This window comes from Bombina bombina, chromosome 4 (assembly GCF_027579735.1).
Source record: "Bombina bombina isolate aBomBom1 chromosome 4, aBomBom1.pri, whole genome shotgun sequence".
Taxonomy (NCBI): domain Eukaryota; kingdom Metazoa; phylum Chordata; class Amphibia; order Anura; family Bombinatoridae; genus Bombina; species Bombina bombina.
Genome location: NC_069502.1, coordinates 29,603,403 through 29,623,738, shown reverse-complemented (window position 1 = coordinate 29,623,738; position 20,336 = coordinate 29,603,403). Strand labels below are relative to the sequence as shown.

Below are 20,336 nucleotides of genomic sequence, written 5' to 3'. Positions count from 1 at the left end.
CGCTTTGATAGAATCAAGCGTTCAATCTCCAAGCAGTCAGATGCAGAGAAATTCGATTTGGATGTTTGAAATCTGATGAACCTGACCGCAGCTAGCTGAGGCCAAGCCTGAAGAGCATTGAATATCGCTCTTAGTTCCAGAATGTTTATCGGAAGGAGGGCTTCCTCCTGAGTCCACGAACCCTGAGCCTTCAGGGAGTTCCAGACTGCGCCCCAGCCCAGAAGGCTGGCATCTGTAGTCACTATAGTCCATTCTGGCCTCCGGAAGCTCATTCCCCTGGACAGATGGACCTGAGATAGCTACCAGAGAAGAGAATCCCTGGTCTCTTGATCCAGATTTATCAGAGGGGACAAATCTGTGTAATCCCCATTCCACTGATTGAGCATGCAAAGTTGCAGTGGTCTGAGATGTAGGCGGGCAAACGGAACTATGTCCATTGCCGCTACCATTAAGCCGATTACTTCAATACACTGAGCCACTGACGGCTGAGAAGTGGAATAAAGAGCATGGCAGGAAGTTAGAAGCTTTGACAACCTGACCTCTGTCAGAAAAATCTTCATTTCTACTGAATCTATCAGAGTTCCTAGGAAGGAAACTCTTATGAGAGGGGAGAGAGAACTCTTTTCTTCGTTCACCTTCCACACATGAGACCTCAGGAATGCCAGAACAATGTCCGTATGGGACCAGAATGTTGTCTAGGTAAGGAGCCACCGCAATGCCTTGTGGCTTTAGAACTGCCAGCAGGGAGCCTAGAACCTTCGTAAAGATTCTTGGTGCCGTGGCTAACCCGAAGGGAAGAGACACAAACTGGTAATGCCTGTCTAGGAAGGCAAACCTGAGAAACCGATGATGATCTCTGTGTATCGGAATGTGGAGATAAGGATCCTTTAAGTCCACGGTAATCATATATTGACCCTCCTGGATCATAGGTAGGATGGTTCGAATAGTCTCCATCTTGAAGGATGGGACCCTGAGAAATTTGTTTAGGATCTTGAGATCCAAGATTGGTCTGAAACTTCCCTCTTTTTTGGGAACTATAAACAGATTTGAATAGAATCCTTGCCCCTGTTCCTCCCTTGGAACTGGGTGGATCACTCCCATAACCAGAAGATCTTGAATGCAATGTAAGAATGCCTCTCTCTTTATCTGGTTTGCAGATAATTGTGAAAGATGAAATTTCCCCTTTGGAGATGAGGCTTTGAAATCCAGAAGATAACCCTGGGAAACAATCTCCAGAGCCCAGGGATCCTGGACGTCTCTTGCCCAAGCCTGGGCGAAGAAAGAAAGTCTGCCCTCAACTAGATCCGGTCCCGTATCGGGGGCTACTCCATGCTGTCTTAGAGGCAGCAGCAGGTTTTTTGGCCTGCTTTCCCTTGTTCCAAGCCTGGTTAGGTCTCCAGACTGGTTTGGACTGGGCAAAATTTCCTTCTTGTTTTGCAGTAGAGGAAGTTGAAGCTGCGCCACTCTTGAAGTTTCGAAAGGAACGAAAATTAGTCTGTTTGGTCCTTAATTTGTTGGACCTATCCTGGGGAAGGGCGTGGCCTTTTCCTCCAGTAATATCAGAAATGATCTCCTTCAGTCCAGGCCCGAATAGAGTCTGCCCTTTGAAGGGGATGTTGAGAAGCTTAGACTTTGAAGTAATGTCAGCTGACCAGGATTTAAGCCATAGCGCCCTACGCGCCTGAATGGCAAAACCTGAATTCTTAGCCATTAGCTTTCTTAAATGAAAAATGGTGTCAGAAATAAATGAATTGGCTAACTTAAGAGCTTTAAGCCTGTCTAGGATATCATCCAACGGGGTCTCCACCTGTAGAGCCTCTTCAAGAGACTCGAACCAAAAAGCCGCTGCAGCAGTGACTGGGGCAATGCATGCAAGAGGCTGGAGAATAAAACCTTGTTGTATAAAGATTTTCTTAAGGAAACCCTCTAATTTTTTATCCATTGGATCTAGGAAAGCACAACTGTCCTCGATGGGGATAGTTGTACGCTTAGCTAGGGTAGAGACTGCTCCCTCCACCTTAGGGACCGTCTGCCACGAGTCCCGTGTAGCGGCATCTATGGGAAACATCTTTTTAAAAGCAGGAAGGGGAGAGAACGGTACACCTGGTCTATCCCATTCCTTCGTAATAATTTCTGAAAACCACTGCAAAGACACTGCAAAGTATTTGTCCATTTTACACAATTTCTCTGGGACTTCAATGGAGTCACAGTCATCCAGAGTTGCTAAAACCTCCCTGAGCAACAAGCGGAGGTGTTCAAGCTTAAATTTAAATGCTATCATTTCAGAGTCAGACTGAAGTAATGCTTTCCCTGAATCAGAAATGTCACCCACAGATAGAAGCTCTCCTGCTTCGGCTTCTGTACATTGTGAGGGTATATCAGACATAGCTACTAAAGCGTCAGAAAGCTCTGTATTTGTTCTAGCCCCAGAGCTGTCTCGCTTTCCTTGTAACCCTGGCAGTTTGGACAATACCTTTGTGAGGGTATGATTCATAACTGCCGCCATGTCTTGTAAGGTAAACACATTGGACGCGCCAGATGTACTTGGCGTCACTTGCGTGGGAGATATAGGTTCTGACACATTGGGAGAGCTAGGTGGTTTAACCTCCCTTTTGTCAGTCTGAGAAACCTCTGGTGATAAATCTTTAAAACCCATAATATGGTCTTTATAACTTATAGAAAGGTCAGTGCATTTGGTACACATTCTAAGAGGGGCTTCCACAATGGCTTCTAAACATAATGAACAAGGAGTTTCCTCTATGTCAGACATGTTTAACAGACTAGTAATGAGACCAGCAGGCTTGGAAAACACTTTAATAAATGTGAGAAAGCAATTAAACAAAAACGGTACTGTACCTTTAAGAGAAAAAAACTACCACATAAACTGCAAAACAGTGTTAAAAAGTAGTAAACTCTACGAAATTTTTACAGTGTGTATAAGAGACTAAAGCAGCATTGCACCCACTTGCAAATGGATGATTAACCCCTTAGGCCCCAAACCGGATTAGAAAAACGGTAAAACCGTTAAAAAACAGTCAAACACACTGTCACACCTCTGCTGTGGCTCCTACCTGCCCTTAAACACGATTTTTGCAGGAAAAAAACCCTCTATAGTGGTCCTAGATGCCAGAGGACTCCTTTAGGGAAGCTGGATGTCTCAGTCTGAATATCAACTGCGCATAAAGTGTGCAAAAATAGGCCCCTCCCACCATGCACTCAATGTCAGAGGGCCTTAAAAAAGTATTCCTAGGAGTAATCTAACAAGCCATGTGGAAAACTAGGCCCCAAATAAAGATTTATCACCCTCAGAGAAAAAACATTTTTTCTGTAAGTTATGCAAACGTTTTTACACTAAGTAATATGAGAGTTAACATGAATATTACACTTATCTTGTAAGCATGATCCCATTCGTTAAATCACTGTATCAGGCTTACCTCAAATATACCAGGCACTGTCAGCATTTTCTAGACCTTATCTCTCTAGAAAAAAATATACTGAACATACCTCAAAGCAGGTGATCTGCAAACCGTCCCCCCAACTGAAGTTTTCTTTCCATACTCTTCAGTTATGTGTGAGAACAGCAATGGACCTTAGTTACAAACCGCTAAGATCATCAACCTCCAGGCAGATTCTTCTTCCAATTTCTGCCTGAGAGTAAAACAGTACAACGCCAGTACCGTTTAAAAATAACAAACTCTTGATTGAAGGTAAAAACTACACTAAGTCACCACATATCTCTTGATACTTCCTTTCTTGTCGAGAGTTGCAAGAGAATGACTGGGGGTGGCAGTTAGGGGAGGAGCTATATAGACACATCTGCTGTGGGTGTCCTCTTGCAACTTCCTGTTGGGAAGGTGAATATCCCACAAGTAATGGATGAACCCGTGGACTGGATACACCTTTACAAGAGAAATATAAATACCGCCAGCATGTAAAAACATACTCATCAATCTCTGTGCAAAAACATAAACTGTCGACAACTCCATCATTACCCCTACCCCGCATGCCCAATGTCTTGGGGTCACACTTGACTCAGATCTTTCTTTCACTCCTCACATTCAGTCCTTGACTAAATCCTGCCACTTCCACCTTAAAAACATCTCTAAAATCAGACATTTCCTTACACAAGACACAACTAATATTTGAATCCACTCTCTGATCCTCTCCCACCTCGATTACTGCAACTCCATCCACTCTGGTCTCCCTAGCTGCCGCCTAGCTCCTTTACAATCCATTATGAATGCCTCTGCCAGGCTCATCTTCCTTACATGTCGCTCTTTATCTGCTGCACCTCTCTGCCAATCCCTTCGCTGACTTCCTCTTGCCTCAAGGATCAAACACAAAATTCTCACTCTGATATACAAAGCTCTCAACTGCAGTCCCCTGTCAGCTAAATATCAAGGGCCTTCTTGGCATGTATGCATTACAAATATAGCTCAAATTGAAGTAACACTGTGCATTTTCTATTATATGTATTACAGGTAACCATGGGGGTGTTAAATTTCTGACGGGTGTTTGCTCCTGGCATTCAAGGGGGTCAAATCAATAATGCATATCTGTGTTACTGGCAATCAAGGGGATACAATGACTGCTCAGTTGTGAACAAAATATATGTGTGGGGTCAAGGGTGGGGCCTAAGGTTAAACGTTTATGGGGACATTGTGTGACCCCCACCTACCACCTGTGTCCATTCACCTATAGGTCATCAGTTATTTTTTGTAGAGCACAGTTGGCAACCCTACTGCTAGTTCATCACAATAATAGTACAAATAACATTTGCCAGCCTATCTGTCTGTGCCCACCTGCTAGTTTACCCTAACAATGGTACAAATAACATTTGCCAACCTCTTTGTCTGTGCCCACTTGCTAGTTCACAATAATAATGGTACAAACAACATCTGCCAGCCTTCCTATCTGTGCCCACCTGGTAGTTCACCACAATTATAGTACAAACAACATCTGCCAGTGTCCCTCTCTGTGCCCACCTGGAAATTCACCACAGCAATGGTACAAATAACATCTGCCAACCAACCTGTCTGTGCCCACCTGCTAGTTCACCACAATAATAATACAAACAACATCTACCAGCGTCCCTCTCTGTGCCCACCTGGTAATTTACCACAGCAATGGTACAAATAACATCTGCCAACTTCCCTGTATGTGCCCACCTGCTAGTTTATCATTACAATGGTACTAATAACATTTGCCAGCCTGCCTGTTTATGCCCACCAGCCAGTTCACCACAATAATGGTACAAATAACATCTGCCAGCCTACCTGTCTGTGCCCACCTGGTAGTTCACCCTAACAATGGTACAAACAACATCTGCCAGCCTACCTGTCTGTGTCCACCTGCTAGTTCACCACAGCAATGGTACAAATAACATCTGCCATCTTCCCTGTCTGTGCCCACCTGCTAGTTCACCCTAACAATGGTACAAATAACATTTGCCAGCCTACCTGTCTGTGCCCACCTGCTAGTTCACCACAATAATGTTACAAATAACATCTTCCAGCCTACCTGTCTGTGCCCACCTGCTAGTTCACCACAATAATGGTACAAATAACATCTGCCAGCCTACCTGTCTGTGCCCACCTGCTAGTTCACCACAATAATGGTACAAATAACATCTGCCAGCCTACCTGTCTGTGCCCACCTGCTAGTTCACCATAACAATGGTACAATTAACATCTGCCAACTTCCGTGTCTGTGCCCACCTGCTAGTTCACAATAACAATGGTACAATTAACATCTGCCGACTTCCCTGTCTGTGCCCACCTGCTAGTTCAGAATAACAATGGTATAATTAACAACTGCCGACCTCCCTGTCTGTGGTCACCTGCTAGTTCACAATAACAATGGTACAAATAACATTTGCCAACCTACCTGTCTGTGACAAATCCTACCGTCACTGGGGCTTCTGGAAGGTACTGTGGGATAGCCTCCTGCCCACTGACTATTGCCCCAGGGAAGGAACCAGGGATTTTACCCTATTTGCCAGGTCAGGGCACAGAGGGGAGCTGGGACTAGAAACCACCTTCCTGGCCGGAGTTATGGATGAAGAGATATGGCTAAGGTGCAGCCCATATAACCGGCCTCTTGGAACTATTTCTGGATGTTTTATTCCCTATGCCGGTTACCAGGGAAAGGTGCAGCTTTCCACCACAGTCAGCCCGTTTGTACCAGCAAACATTCTTTGTTCAGGGCAGAAGTTCGCCCCACTTGTAACCAGGCTTGTGGAACTGGTTTCAGCCACTGCCCGACTGGCTTATGCCCTTATCAGGGAAACATGTCCCCAGACTCTAAGGCGCCACTAAGCCTACGTGCCCAGAGACAGTGAGAGAGTTTTATCTGCCCTATTGTGTACTGTCATTGTTCCCTTTTGTGAGTTGATTACCCAGTTAAAGGGGGATTGTCTATCTATCTATCAATCTATATCTATCTATCTATCTATCTATCTATCTATCTATCTATCTATCTATCTATCTGCTGAAGGGGTTTGGAGAGCAGAAGGCAGCATTTTGCAGGGGAATCCATGCAAGGTACCAGATGGTCCATCACACCCACCTGCTAATTCACAAAACAATGGTGCAATTAACATCTGCCAGCCTCACTCTCTGTGCCCACCTGGTAGTTCAGGATAGCGACGTCCTCTTCCTGAAATATTTCTGCATCGCAGTCTCTCAGCAGCTGCACCAGTTGGTTGGGGTCAGCCTTATCCAGCTCTCGGGTAATTGGGTTTGATTTCTCAGTGATTGGCATTGTTTCTTCATACCCAGCCAGCTAGAACACAAATATGACATGAGATTTAATGTAATGGCTGTGTAGCTGCACTCCTGTACCATGTTTATGTCACTGCTTCTGTAGTAGGAACCTGTTATTTCTGTGACCTCTTCAGAATTGTCAAAACCACCCCAATATAGCAAACATGCCCTAAGACCACCCAGGCACCAGCCCATACCCCGAATACTCCACCTCAGATGGTTCAGATTCTCCCCTGAGTGTCCTTATCCTGACATGTTAGGATCTCCATATTGGGATGCAGAAGGAGGTCTTGCTGGCAGAAGGAGGAGGCAGAAGTTTGTGGAGCTCACAAGGAAGATCATCACTAAATTCTAACAGTATAGACAACGTCTCTTCTAAAGAGAACTTACACTTTTTTTTTTTTTTTAAACACTCAAGGCTAATTTAGACTGACAGGGTCACAAAGGGACAAGAAGACTATAGAAAGGTCTGTCATATGTGAAGTTGTTTTATGGAAATTAGACATGTGCAGCTGCGAAAAATTTGGTTCGGTTCGGATCGATTCGAATTCAGAAGAAATCAAATGAATTTGTTTCTGATTCATTCGGATTCTTTCAGATTCGTGGGAAATTCGGTTCGATTCAGCTCGATTCGGTTCGAATCGATTCGGATTTTCAGAATTTCGGTCAGTGTTAAGTTGGATGTGCTGTGTATTACACTAGTATACTGTACAATACTAGTGTAATACACGGCCATCCGAATCCATCCGAATCCATCCGAATCTACCGAATAAATCCGAATCGATTTGGATCTATTTGGTAGATTCGGCACTACCGCAATTCAGAATTCGAATTGATCAGAATCTCCGAATTCGACAAAATTCGTCCGAATTTCGATTCGGACCGAGCCGAATCGCACATGTCTAATGGAAATCAAGGTTTTGTACAGACCTTAAAAGCAGATGATATACATCAGCACTGATAAAATGTGTTAGGTTGTAACATTTTAGTCTTCATTTTCTATATATATATTTATTTTGTATAGGGATATGTCGAGTGGGACATGTCTAAATGTGCCTGACAATCACCAGTCTGGATTGTTTAGTGTCAATGTTCTTTGTTCCTTTTTTATTTTTGTTTGCGTAGTTCATTGTTTGTTTTATCACAACTGTAATGTTTATGGTTTTGCTTGAAAATTAATAAAAGGAGAAAAAAAAATTCTATATATCATACTGAAGTATATCATACTGTATTTCTATATATCATACTGAAGTAAATCATACTGTATTTCTATATATCATACTGAAGTATATCATACTGTATTTCTATATATCATACTGAAGTATATCATACTGTATTTCTATATATCATACTGTATTTCTATATATCATACTGAAGTATATCATACTGTATTTCTATATATCATACTGAAGTATATCATACTGTATTTCTATATATCATACTGTATTTCTATATATCATACTGAAGTATATCATACTGTATTTCTATATATCATACTGAAGTATATCATACTGTATTTCTATATATCATACTGTATTTCTATATATCATACTGAAGTATATCATACTGTATTTCTATATATCATACTGAAGTATATCATACTGTATTACTATATATCATACTGAAGTATATCATACTGTATTTCCAGGTGTCTCTTCTGTAACAGCTAATAAATCTGAGCATCCTGTTACACTGTGGCATACAGAGGAAACAAGGGCATCTTCTTCTAATAAAATAGTTTAGCTATTATAAAGAACGTTTTTTTATTTAGTAAAACACTTTGGGCCAGATTATAAATCGCGCACCACTTGTAATCTGACCCTTTATTGGTAAACAATGGTATATTAGCCACACAGCATAAAATAATTGTTACACCACAGTAATAACAAGACTGATGGAGTATATGTCATGACTCTCACTGGGACACTAAACAGTAGATAGATGTTCCTCGTGGGATGATCATGTAGACCAGTACTAACCAGTAAATAAGCAAGTTGCTGATTACTTCATCCTGACGACTGATTGCCAATTCTGGGCATAATGGTTTATCTGCGTTACTGAAACAGACTTACCTCCCATTTTCCTGGATCAGGAGTATCAATCACGTGCTTAAACCTCCTGGTACCTTTCATAGCTGAAAATGTTGTATCCAAACAAAGATTCCAGCTCTGCAACAAACACAGAGACCCAATCAAGATAAAAAGCAAAGAACAGTGTAGTAGTCACCTGGTGTGTGTGTGTTAATGTATGTGTGCAGATGCGTGTGTCTATATATAGATATATATTTGTGTGTGTGTGTCTATATATAGATATATATATATACAGGGAGTGCAGAATTATTAGGCAAATGAGTATTTTGACCACATCATCCTCTTTATGCATGTTGTCTTACTCCAAGCTGTATAGGCTCGAAAGCCTACTACCAATTAAGCATATTAGGTGATGTGCATCTCTGTAATGAGAAGGGGTGTGGTCTAATGACATCAACACCCTATATCAGGTGTGCATAATTATTAGGCAACTTCCTTTCCTTTGGCAAAATGGGTCAAAAGAAGGACTTGACAGACTCAGAAAAGTAAAAAATAGTGAGATATCTTGCAGAGGGATGCAGCACTCTTAAAATTGCAAAGCTTCTGAAGCGTGATCATCGAACAATCAAGCGTTTCATTCAAAATAGTCAACAGGGTCGCAAGAAGCGTGTGGAAAAACCAAGGCGCAAAATAACTGCCCATGAACTGAGAAAAGTCAAGCGTGCAGCTGCCAAGATGCCACTTGCCACCAGTTTGGCCATATTTCAGAGCTGCAACATCACTGGAGTGCCCAAAAGCACAAGGTGTGCAATACTCAGAGACATGGCCAAGGTAAGAAAGGCTGAAAGACGACCACCACTGAACAAGACACACAAGCTGAAACGTCAAGACTGGGCCAAGAAATATCTCAAGACTGATTTTTCTAAGGTTTTATGGACTGATGAAATGAGAGTGAGTCTTGATGGGCCAGATGGATGGGCCCGTGGCTGGATTGGTAAAGGGCAGAGAGCTCCAGTCCGACTCAGACGCCAGCAAGGTGGAGGTGGAGTACTGGTTTGGGCTGGTATCATCAAAGATGAGCTTGTGGGGCCTTTTCGGGTTGAGGATGGAGTCAAGCTCAACTCCCAGTCCTACTGCCAGTTTCTGGAAGACACCTTCTTCAAGCAGTGGTACAGGAAGAAGTCTGCATCCTTCAAGAAAAACATGATTTTCATGCAGGACAATGCTCCATCACACGCGTCCAAGTACTCCACAGCGTGGCTGGCAAGAAAGGGTATAAAAGAAGAAAATCTAATGACATGGCCTCCTTGTTCACCTGATCTGAACCCCATTGAGAACCTGTGGTCCATCATCAAATGTGAGATTTACAAGGAGGGAAACCAGTACACCTCTCTGAACAGTGTCTGGGAGGCTGTGGTTGCTGCTGCACGCAATGTTGATGGTGAACAGATCAAAACACTGACAGAATCCATGGATGGCAGGCTTTTGAGTGTCCTTGCAAAGAAAGGTGGCTATATTGGTCACTGATTTGTTTTTGTTTTGTTTTTGAATGTCAGAAATGTATATTTGTGAATGTTGAGATGTAATATTGGTTTCACTGGTAAAAATAAATAATTGAAATGGGTATATATTTGTTTTTTGTTAAGTTGCCTAATAATTATGCACAGTAATAGTCACCTGCACACACAGATATCCCCCTAAAATAGCTAAAACTAAAAACAAACTAAAAACTACTTCCAAAACTATTCAGCTTTGATATTAATGAGTTTTTTGGGTTCATTGAGAACATGGTTGTTACGGTACCAACAGGATACCAAGGGTTAATACCAGGGAACAACGTCCTGCATAGGGAATCAGCAATTCACAAACCAGCCAGTTTTCAGGTTTAAACAGAATATATTTATTAAAGGCTGAATGCCTAGTATTTATACAGGTTTTGACCCGAGATGGGGGGGTTGGATATAACCCTGGCTTCAGGTTACAGAGGGCATTGGTTAAACAGTAAAGCAAACATATGAACAATGCATCAAACCTCTAAGAATTGTCTATTCACAGGTAAAACAGATTAACATATTAAGTACTCAGACAATCTGATGTTGGGCAGTCTAGTTAACATAATCACACAAAACCCAATCAGTTTACCTAGACAGACTCCTGAGACACAATCAGATCTTAAACATACATAGAATACATCTTATTACAGAATATAGGAACAGTTCTTATTAGCTATAAAGTCTTTTATGCCCACTTGGCTTATAGAGTCACAATTGCTCCCACAAGGGGCACTCACACCCTGTACCCATCCTGTATTTATGGATACAGGGTGACATAGACATAAGACAGAGTTATGAAAGTACATGGGGTGTCCAGCATATAAAATTCCATATTTCCATGCAGTCTCTGGGTATCCTTAAGCCCATGTACCTCCAGCCCAAAGAATGTTCCATAACAGGCCCTCCAATGTACAGTGGCGAGATTGGTTTTGTCACATCTCTCCCCTTTTCCAAACAGACTAACAGGGTATCTGACCTCCTGCCGGTCAGTGCCCTGGTTAGTCCAGCAACCCACCCATAAAACACAATTAGTAGTACAGCCCACCCACAATAAATGGTTACTATACCTGAGTACGGGGAAAACTTGTCCATGTCCAGGTGCCTCACCACAGCTGTGTGGGGGACTGGTACGCTGAATTGGTGGGTTGCGAGGTGGGCAGAGACCAGCTGTACTCTGCCCGGGTGCCAGCACTACCATGGAAGTAGCCTGGTGGGAGCCTGGTTGCTGGAGGGGGAGACCAACTGTCTCCCCTTTGGATACATAGCTGTGCTGCTGGAGGGGTAGACCAATCGTCTCCCCTTTGGCTAAACAGCCGTGTTGCTGGGGGACAGGACCAACTGTCCCTACCCCTTGTAACGCAGCCTGCCGCTGGGGAATGGAGTCTGGGCTCCCAATTCCCTGTATATTCCTCTGCTGCTGGGGGACAGGACCATCAAACTCCTCTCCCTCTGGTTTGTCATGCTCGGCTGTACAGGGTATATACTGTGCCATATACCACCAGAGCGCCTGGTAGGCATGTCAGTTTGCTGGGACAATCCATCTGTATTCCCGTTATGAGAGAGAATTCCTGTCCATACAAACAAGGGTTCAAATTCCTCAGTGCCCAGACCAGGGCCAAACAGTCCTTCAAAATCCCATCAGCTTCTTTACGAGTTTTCTGTACCTGCTCTTTATAGGTATCCACAATCCCTTCATACTGACATAGGGTGCCAAATGTTACGGTTGCCTCCAGGCTGGCTGGAAGTTGGACCGTAGAAAAGGATGCTCCTAGCGCTCACCAAAGGAGCAGCAGCACCGTAGACACTCTAACTACTGCGTAGCCACCATCAGTAATGCAGACTATATGAACCACCGCTGCTGGGCTGGTATCTCGCCGTCTGCTCTGCGCCCTGGACCTACGACTAGGCTCCAGTAGGCGAACCTCTTCCTTCTGTAGCAATCCCTGTAGCTAAGGGAGTATGAAAAACATAGCAATCCCTGTAGTGATTATAAGCTGTCCCCTATAAACATGAGTCAAAGCTGCAAGTTAGAGGGTCAAAAATAGGTCTGTCGGTGCAGCTTGTCTAGCAGAGATTCACGTTCTAAACGTGCTTTTTCCTCTGCGCTCCTCTTCTCCTTCATCAGCGCATTGTAACGGGACCTCCACATATCAATAGCGGATAGAGATTTACTTAGCTCAGCGTCCTGGGGCTTAGCAGCAGGTGGGTCAATCTCTGCTGCACGGATCTGGGCACGGGTAGTCACAGAGTTAACATCAGCGGGACCCATAGGAGCGTAGGCAGAAACAAGGGGGGCCAAGTCATTTCCAAGAAGAACATCAGCAGGTAAGTCCTTCTTGACCCCCACATTCACAGGTCTAGCGCCCACTCCCCAATCCAAATGTACCCTGGCAACAGGTAGGCTGAACACATCGCCCCCTGCTACCCTCACAGCCACAGTGTCTCCAGTGTACTGTTTCTCAGACACCAAGTTCTTTTGAAGCAAGGTCATGGTAGCACCAGTATCCCGTAGACCACTGACCTTCTTCCCATTCACTTTAACCAGTTGCCGGTTATTCCGGTGGGCAGCTTGCACAAGGTCTGCCTCATGTAGGATGCTCCAGCATTCTTGCGCCTCCACGTAGCGGGCCGCAGGCTGAGGATTACGTGGGATTCCGCCGGCGGGTCTTCTCCAGGACTGCGCTTGGTTCGCTGCGTTTAGGGGACACTCTGGTCTTTTGTGCCCTAGTTGCTTACATCCAAAGCATCGAATCGGTTGTGAGTAGCCCCGCAAATTGAACAGGGCTCTCTGAGGGTAGTTCGTGGCCGGAGGCCGTGTGGTATAGCGGTGCGCTGGGGTTTGGTAACTGGCAGCTGCTGGGGTGACTGGGGTCTGTACTCCACTCTAGCAGGGGGCTTAGTGGTAGCAGTGTCCAGTTTGCGGGCATCCGTATACTCATCTGCCAAGTGAGCCGCTTCCTGCAGGGTGGAGGGTTTACGGTCCCGAACCCACTCTCGAACTCCTGCGGGTAACTTGTCGAAGCAATGTTCCAACAGGAATAGCTGCAGCACCTCTTCCCCAGATATGGCTTGGCACCCCGCTATCCAGTGAGCTGCTGTGCGGTGCACCTTACATGCCCACTCAAGGTAGGAATCTCCAGCTAATTTAACAGTGTCTCTGAACCGCCTCCGGTATGTCTCCGGTGTAATCGCATACCTGGAGAGCAGAGCCTCTTTTACAGTATTATAATCCCTGACTTCCTCATCTGGAATGGCCCGAAAAGCCTCTCTGGCCCGGCCGGATAATTTTCCAGATAGTATCGTGACCCAGTCCTCTGCGGGTACCTTGTGTAGTGCACATTGCCTCTCAAAATCCGCAAGGAACCCATCAATCTCTCCTTCTGTTTCCAGGAAGTTTTTAAAAGCTGCAAAATTTACTTTTCTCTTTTCCATCTTAGTCAGTATTGTAATAATCCCCCTCTTCCTGAGGTTACTGGCTTGTGTAGTTGCTCTTCTGGGTGATAAGGTTCATTCCGTCGCTTGCCACCAATTGTTACGGTACCAACAGGATACCAAGGGTTAATACCAGGGAACAACGTCCTGCATAGGGAATCAGCAATTCACAAACCAGCCAGTTTTCAGGTTTAAACAGAATATATTTATTAAAGGCTGAATGCCTAGTATTTATACAGGTTTTGACCCGAGATGGGGGGGTTGAATATAACCCTGGCTTCAGGTTACAGAGGGCATTGGTTAAACAGTAAAGCAAACATATGAACAATGCATCAAACCTCTAAGAATTGTCTATTCACAGGTAAAACAGATTAACATATTAAGTACTCAGACAATCTGATGTTGGGCAGTCTAGTTAACATAATCACACAAAACCCAATCAGTTTACCCAGACAGACTCCTGAGACACAATCAGATCTTAAACATACATAGAATACATCTTATTAGAGAATATAGGAACAGTTCTTATTAGCTATAAAGTCTTTTATGCCCACTTGGCTTATAGAGTCACAATTGCTCCCACAAGGGGCACTCACACCCTGTACCCATCCTGTATTTATGGATACAGGGTGACATAGACATAAGACAGAGTTATGAAAGTACATGGGGTGTCCAGCATATAACATTCCACATTTCCATGCAGTCTCTGGGTATCCTTAAGCCCATGTACCTCCAGCCCAAAGAATGTTCCATAACAGGCCCTCCAATGTACAGTGGCGAGATTGGTTTTGTCACATCGGTTGTTGTTCAATAATAAAATTAATCCTCAAAAATACAACTTGCCTAATAATTCTGCACTCCCTGTATGTGCGCAGATGGGTGCACCTGACAAGACTAATCTGTGCTAGAGGATACACTGCACCTGACAAGACTAACCTGTGCTAGAGGATACACTGCACCTGACAAGACTAACCTGTGCTAGAGGATACACTGCACCTGACAAGACTAACCTGTGCTAGAGGATACACTGCACCTGACAAGACTAACCTGTGCTAGAGGATACACTGCACCTGACAACACTAACCTGTGCTAGAGGATACACTGCACCTGACAAGACTAACCTGTGCTAGAGGATACACTGCACCTGACAAGACTAACCTGTGCTAGAGGATACACTGCACCTGACAAGACTAACCTGTGCTAGAGGATACACTGCACCTGACAAAACTAACCTGTGCTAGAGGATACACTGCACCTGACAAGACTAACCTGTGTGTAACGGTACCAACCGGATACCAAGGGTTAACACCAGGGAACAATGTCCTGCATAGGGAATCAGCAATTCACAACCCAGCCAGTTTTCAGGTTTTAAACAGAATGAATTTTATTAAGGCTCATATGCCCAGTATTTATGCAGGTCTGACCCCCCCCAGAAGGGGGGTTGAAAGAATGTTGTACATTAGATGGAGGGAACACGCCCTTTTACATGATACAATAGAATACCTTGCTCAAGCTGATAACAATTTAAACACAGACACACACTTGGCTTTCCTTATCATCTAGGGTCTGCTCTCTGAGGTTGATTAAACAATGGACTGTGTATCAATAACATTAATGACAGTGCACCATAGCTGAGGCTAAAGCTGAACACAGTTAACTCTTTCAGTGCTGACAGAAGGGTTTGTCACATCTACATAGCACAATATACAGCCTATAGACAACCTTTCTCACGTTATAGTCCAGAAGTGGCTAGGTTTGCCACAATGCTCCCCCAGAACCAAGCCGGCATACACAGTCTGATCCCAACGGATCGGCTTGGGGATGTCCGGGGCAACAACTTTCGGCTCAAGTAAGCTACGGGGTGTTCTCCGCCATCTGCTCCAACTTGGCTCAGTACTGCCCCCACCCCAAACATGGAAGCGTCTCTTCCCGGAGGGACTGGGCTTGGGTAGTCACAGGGTTAACATCAGCGGGATCCATGGGAGCATAGGCAGAAACAAGGGGGGCCAAGTCATTTCCAAGGAGAACATCAGCAGGTAAGTCCTTCTTGACCCCCACATTCACAAGTCTAGCGCCCACTCCCCAATCCAAATGTACCCTGGCAACAGGTAGGCGGAACACAGTGCCCCCTGCTACCCTCACAGCCACAGTGCCTCCAGTGTGCTGTTTCTCAGGCACCAAGTTCTCTTGAAGCAAGGTCATGGTAGCACCAGTATCCCGTAGACAACTGACCTCCTTCCCATTCACTTTAACCCGTTGCCGGTTATTCCGGTGGGCAGCTTGCACGGGGTCTGCTTCATGTAGGCTGCCCCAGCATTCTGGCGCCTCTACGTAGCGGGCCACAGGCTGAGGATTATGTGGGATTCCGCCAGCGGGTCTTCTCCAGGACTGTGCTTGATTCGCTGCGTTTAGGGGACACTCTGGTCTTTTGTGCCCTAGTTGCTTACATCCAAAGCACCGAATAGGTTGTGAGTAGCCCCGCGAATTGAACCGGGCTCTCTGAGGGTAGTTCGTGGCCGGAGGCCGTGTGGTATAGCGGTGCGCCGGGGGTTGGTAACTGGCAGCTGCTGGGGTGACTGGGGGTCTGTACTCCACTCTAGCAGTGGGCAATCGGTATACTGCTCCCCCTGCCCCTCGTACTGCCACGGATCCGCCAGTGGGTGCTGTATCCGGCACCAAATGGGGAGCTATCAGGGTTAAAGTAGCTCCCGAATCCCGAAGTCCCTGGACCGACATCACCTCATGCAGAATTCCCAGGGGTTCCACGGCTTGGGTGCTCAACACCTCATGAGCGGCTGGCTCCGTTTGGTAATGGTGAGCAGCCGCCCTTGGGGCCAGGTTCTGTCTGACCTGGTTCCAAGCTTGTCTGCTCCGATTTTGGGTGCACTCACGTGCCATATGTCCCCACTGCTTGCAGGTGTGGCATTGTATATTAGCCCGTCCGTTGTTAGGCTGTAGTCCATGGCGCCTCCTGGCATCAAAATGCTGGTCTGCTAATCTGGCTGCTTCGGTTAAGGTGAGGGGTTTTCGATCTCTCACCCATTCTTGGGCTTCTGGGGACAAGCCGTTAAAGAATTGCTCCAACAGCATCAGTTGTCGCAATTCTTCCATGGTGGTAGCTTGGCTGGCCTGTATCCACCCCTGAGATGCTTGATCCAGCTTGTGGGCCCACTCTGCATGGGAATCTCTTTCTGGCTTGCGCAGGCCTCTAAACTTGCGCCGGTATGCCTCTGAGGTAATGGCATATCTTTCCAAGATCGCTCTCTTCACTTTAGCGTAATCCTTGCTGTCCTCCCTGGGTACAGCGCGATACGCTTCCGCTGCCCTACCGGCTAGCTTGCCTGCTAGCACCGGCACCCATACGGACTGCTCCAAATCATGTAACTCGCACAGTCTCTCAAAATCCTGTAAATACCCATCAATCTCATCCTTCTCCTCACAAAACATTTTAAATGCATGGTATGGGATTTTGGGTCTTACTGGGTTGCTGAGTGCGTCCAAAATGGATTCTGCTCGGGAGGATGCATTCCGCGGACTGTGTGCCATCACGTACTCCTGCACATCTGCCATTACCACGGATAGCATATCCCGTGGTACAGGTTGGGGTAAAAATTCCAGCCTGGTCCTCATTTCCCTCTGGTATAGGGTCTCCTCCATGGCTGCTGGAGGCGTAGCGCTGCGAGCTCTGTCTCCCTCCATCAGCTCAGCAATTAATATAGCCTTGGGTTTGCTGCTGCCTATCTTTCCCCTGGCTTCTAGCAGTTCCTTTTACGTTTGTCTCTTTAGCTTAGAATAATCCATCTCCATTCACTTCGGTCCCTGGTACTCCTTCCATCTTAGTCAGTATTGTAGTAATCCCCCTCTTCCTGAGGTTACTGGCTTGTGTAGTTGCTCTTCTGGGCGATAAGGTTCATTCCGTCGCTTGCCACCAATTGTAACGGTACCAACCGGATACCAAGGGTTAACACCAGGGAACAATGTCCTGCATAGGGAATCAGCAATTCACAACCCAGCCAGTTTTCAGGTTTTAAACAGAATGAATTTTATTAAGGCTCATATGCCCAGTATTTATGCAGGTCTGACCCCCCCCAGAAGGGGGGTTGAAAGAATGTTGTACATTAGATGGAGGGAACACGCCCTTTTACATGATACAATAGAATACCTTGCTCAAGCTGATAACAATTTAAACACAGACACACACTTGGCTTTCCTTATCATCTAGGGTCTGCTCTCTGAGGTTGATTAAACAATGGACTGTGTATCAATAACATTAATGACAGTGCACCATAGCTGAGGCTAAAGCTGAACACAGTTAACTCTTTCAGTGCTGACAGAAGGGTTTGTCACATCTACATAGCACAATATACAGCCTATAGACAACCTTTCTCACGTTATAGTCCAGAAGTGGCTAGGTTTGCCACACTGTGCTAGAGGATACACTGCACCTGACAACACTAACCTGTGCTAGAGGATACACTGCACCTGACAAGACTAACCTGTGCTAGAGGATACACTGCACCTGACAAGACTAACCTGTGCTAGAGGATACACTGCACCTGACAAGACTAACCTGTGCTAGAGGATACACTGCACCTGACAAGACTAACCTGTGCTAGAGGATACACTGCACCTGACAAGACTAACCTGTGCTAGAGGATACACTGCACCTGACAAGACTAACCTGTGCTAGAGGATACACTGCACCTGACAAGACTAACCTGTGCTAGAGGATACACTGCACCTGACAAGACTAACCTGTGCTAGAGGATACACTGCACCTGACAAGACTAACCTGTGCTAGAGGATACACTGCACCTGACAAGACTAACCTGTGCTAGAGGACACACTGCACCTGACAAGACTAACCTGTGCTAGAGGATACACTGCACCTGACAAGACTAACCTGTGCTAGAGGATACACTGCACCTGACAAGACTAACCTGTGCTAGAGGATACACTGCACCTGACAAGACTAACCTGTGCTAGAGGATACACTGCACCTGACAATACTAACCTGTGCTAGAGGACACACTGCACCTGACAAGACTAACCTGTGCTAGAGGATACACTGCACCTGACAAGACTAACCTGTGCTAGAGGATACACTGCACCTGACAAGACTAACCTGTGCTAGAGGATACACTGCACCTGACAAGACTAACCTGTGCTAGAGGATACACTGCACCTGACAATACTAACCTGTGCTAGAGGATACACTGCACCTGACAAGACTAACCTGTGCTAGAGGATACACTGCACCTGACAAGACTAACCTGTGCTGGAGGATACACTACACCTGACAAGACTAACCTGTGCTAGAGGATACGCTGCACCTGACAAGACTAACCTGTGCTAGAGGATACACTGCACCTGACAAGACTAACCTGTGTCAGAGGATACACTGTACCTGACAAGACTAACCTGTGCTAGAGGATACACTGCACCTGACAAGACTAACCTGTGCTAGAGGATACACTGCACCTGACAAGACTAACCTGTGCTAGAGGATACACTGCACCTGACAATACTAACCTGTGCTAGAGGATACACTGCACCTGACAAGACTAACCTGTGCTAGAGGATACACTGCACTGACAAGACTAACCTGTGCTAGAGGATACACTGCACCTGACAAGACTAACCTGTGCTAGAGGATACACTGCACCTGACAAGACTAACCTGTGCTAGAGGATACACTGCACTGACAAGACTAACCTGTGCTAGAGGATACACTGCACCTGACAAGACTAACCTGTGCTAGAGGATACACTGCACCTGACAAGACTAACCTGTGCTAGAGGATACACTGTACCTGACAAGACTAACCTGTGCTAGAGGATACACTGCACCTGACAAGACTAACCTGTGCTAGAGGATACACTGCTCCTGACATACTAACCTGGCTAGAGATACACTGCACCTGACAAGACTAACCTGTGCTAGAGGATACACTGCACCTGACAAGACTAACCTGTGCTAGAGGATACACTGCACCTGACAAGACTAACCTGTGCTAGAGGATACACTGCACCTGACAAGACTAACCTGTGCTAGAGGATACACTGCACCTGACAAGACTAACCTGTGCTAGAGGATACACTGCACCTGACAAGACTAACCTGTGCTAGAGGATACACTGCACCTGACAAGACTAACCTGTGCTAGAGGATACACTGCACCTGACAAGACTAACCTGTGCTAGAGGATACACTGCACCTCGACAAGACTAACCTGTGCTAGAGGATACACTGCACCTGACAATACTAACCTGCGCTAGAGATACACTGCACCTGACAAGACTAACCTGTGCTAGAGGATACACTCTACCTGACAAGACTAACCTGTGCTAGAGGATACACGCACCTGACAAGACAATCCTGTGGCTAGAGGATACACTGCACCTGACAAGACTAACCTGTGCTAGAGGGATACACTGCACCTGACAAGACTAACCGTGCAGAGGATACAATGCACCTGACAAGACTAACCTGTGCATAGAGGATACATGCACCTGACAAGACCTAACCTTTGCTAGAGGTACACTGCACCTGACAACA

At 45.6% G+C, this 20,336-nt stretch overlaps 1 protein-coding gene across 8 annotated transcripts in view; it reads right to left on the bottom strand.

Moving 5' to 3' along the window:
- GCKR (glucokinase regulator) overlaps positions 1-20,336 on the bottom strand; it is a 326,754-nt gene that overhangs the window by 268,749 nt on the left and 37,669 nt on the right. For 7 of the 8 annotated variants that reach the window (XM_053709432.1, XM_053709430.1, XM_053709438.1 and 4 more), the window contains exons 2-3: positions 8,837-8,932; positions 6,628-6,783 (exon numbers count right to left, since the gene is read on the bottom strand). In XM_053709432.1, coding sequence (XP_053565407.1) covers positions 6,628-6,783; positions 8,837-8,896 — 216 coding nt within the window. In that variant the 5' untranslated portion in view covers positions 8,897-8,932. Of the gene's footprint in view, positions 1-6,627; positions 6,784-6,975; positions 7,058-8,836; positions 8,933-20,336 lie in introns of those variants that run through there. The other variant, XM_053709437.1, reaches the window with a different exon arrangement.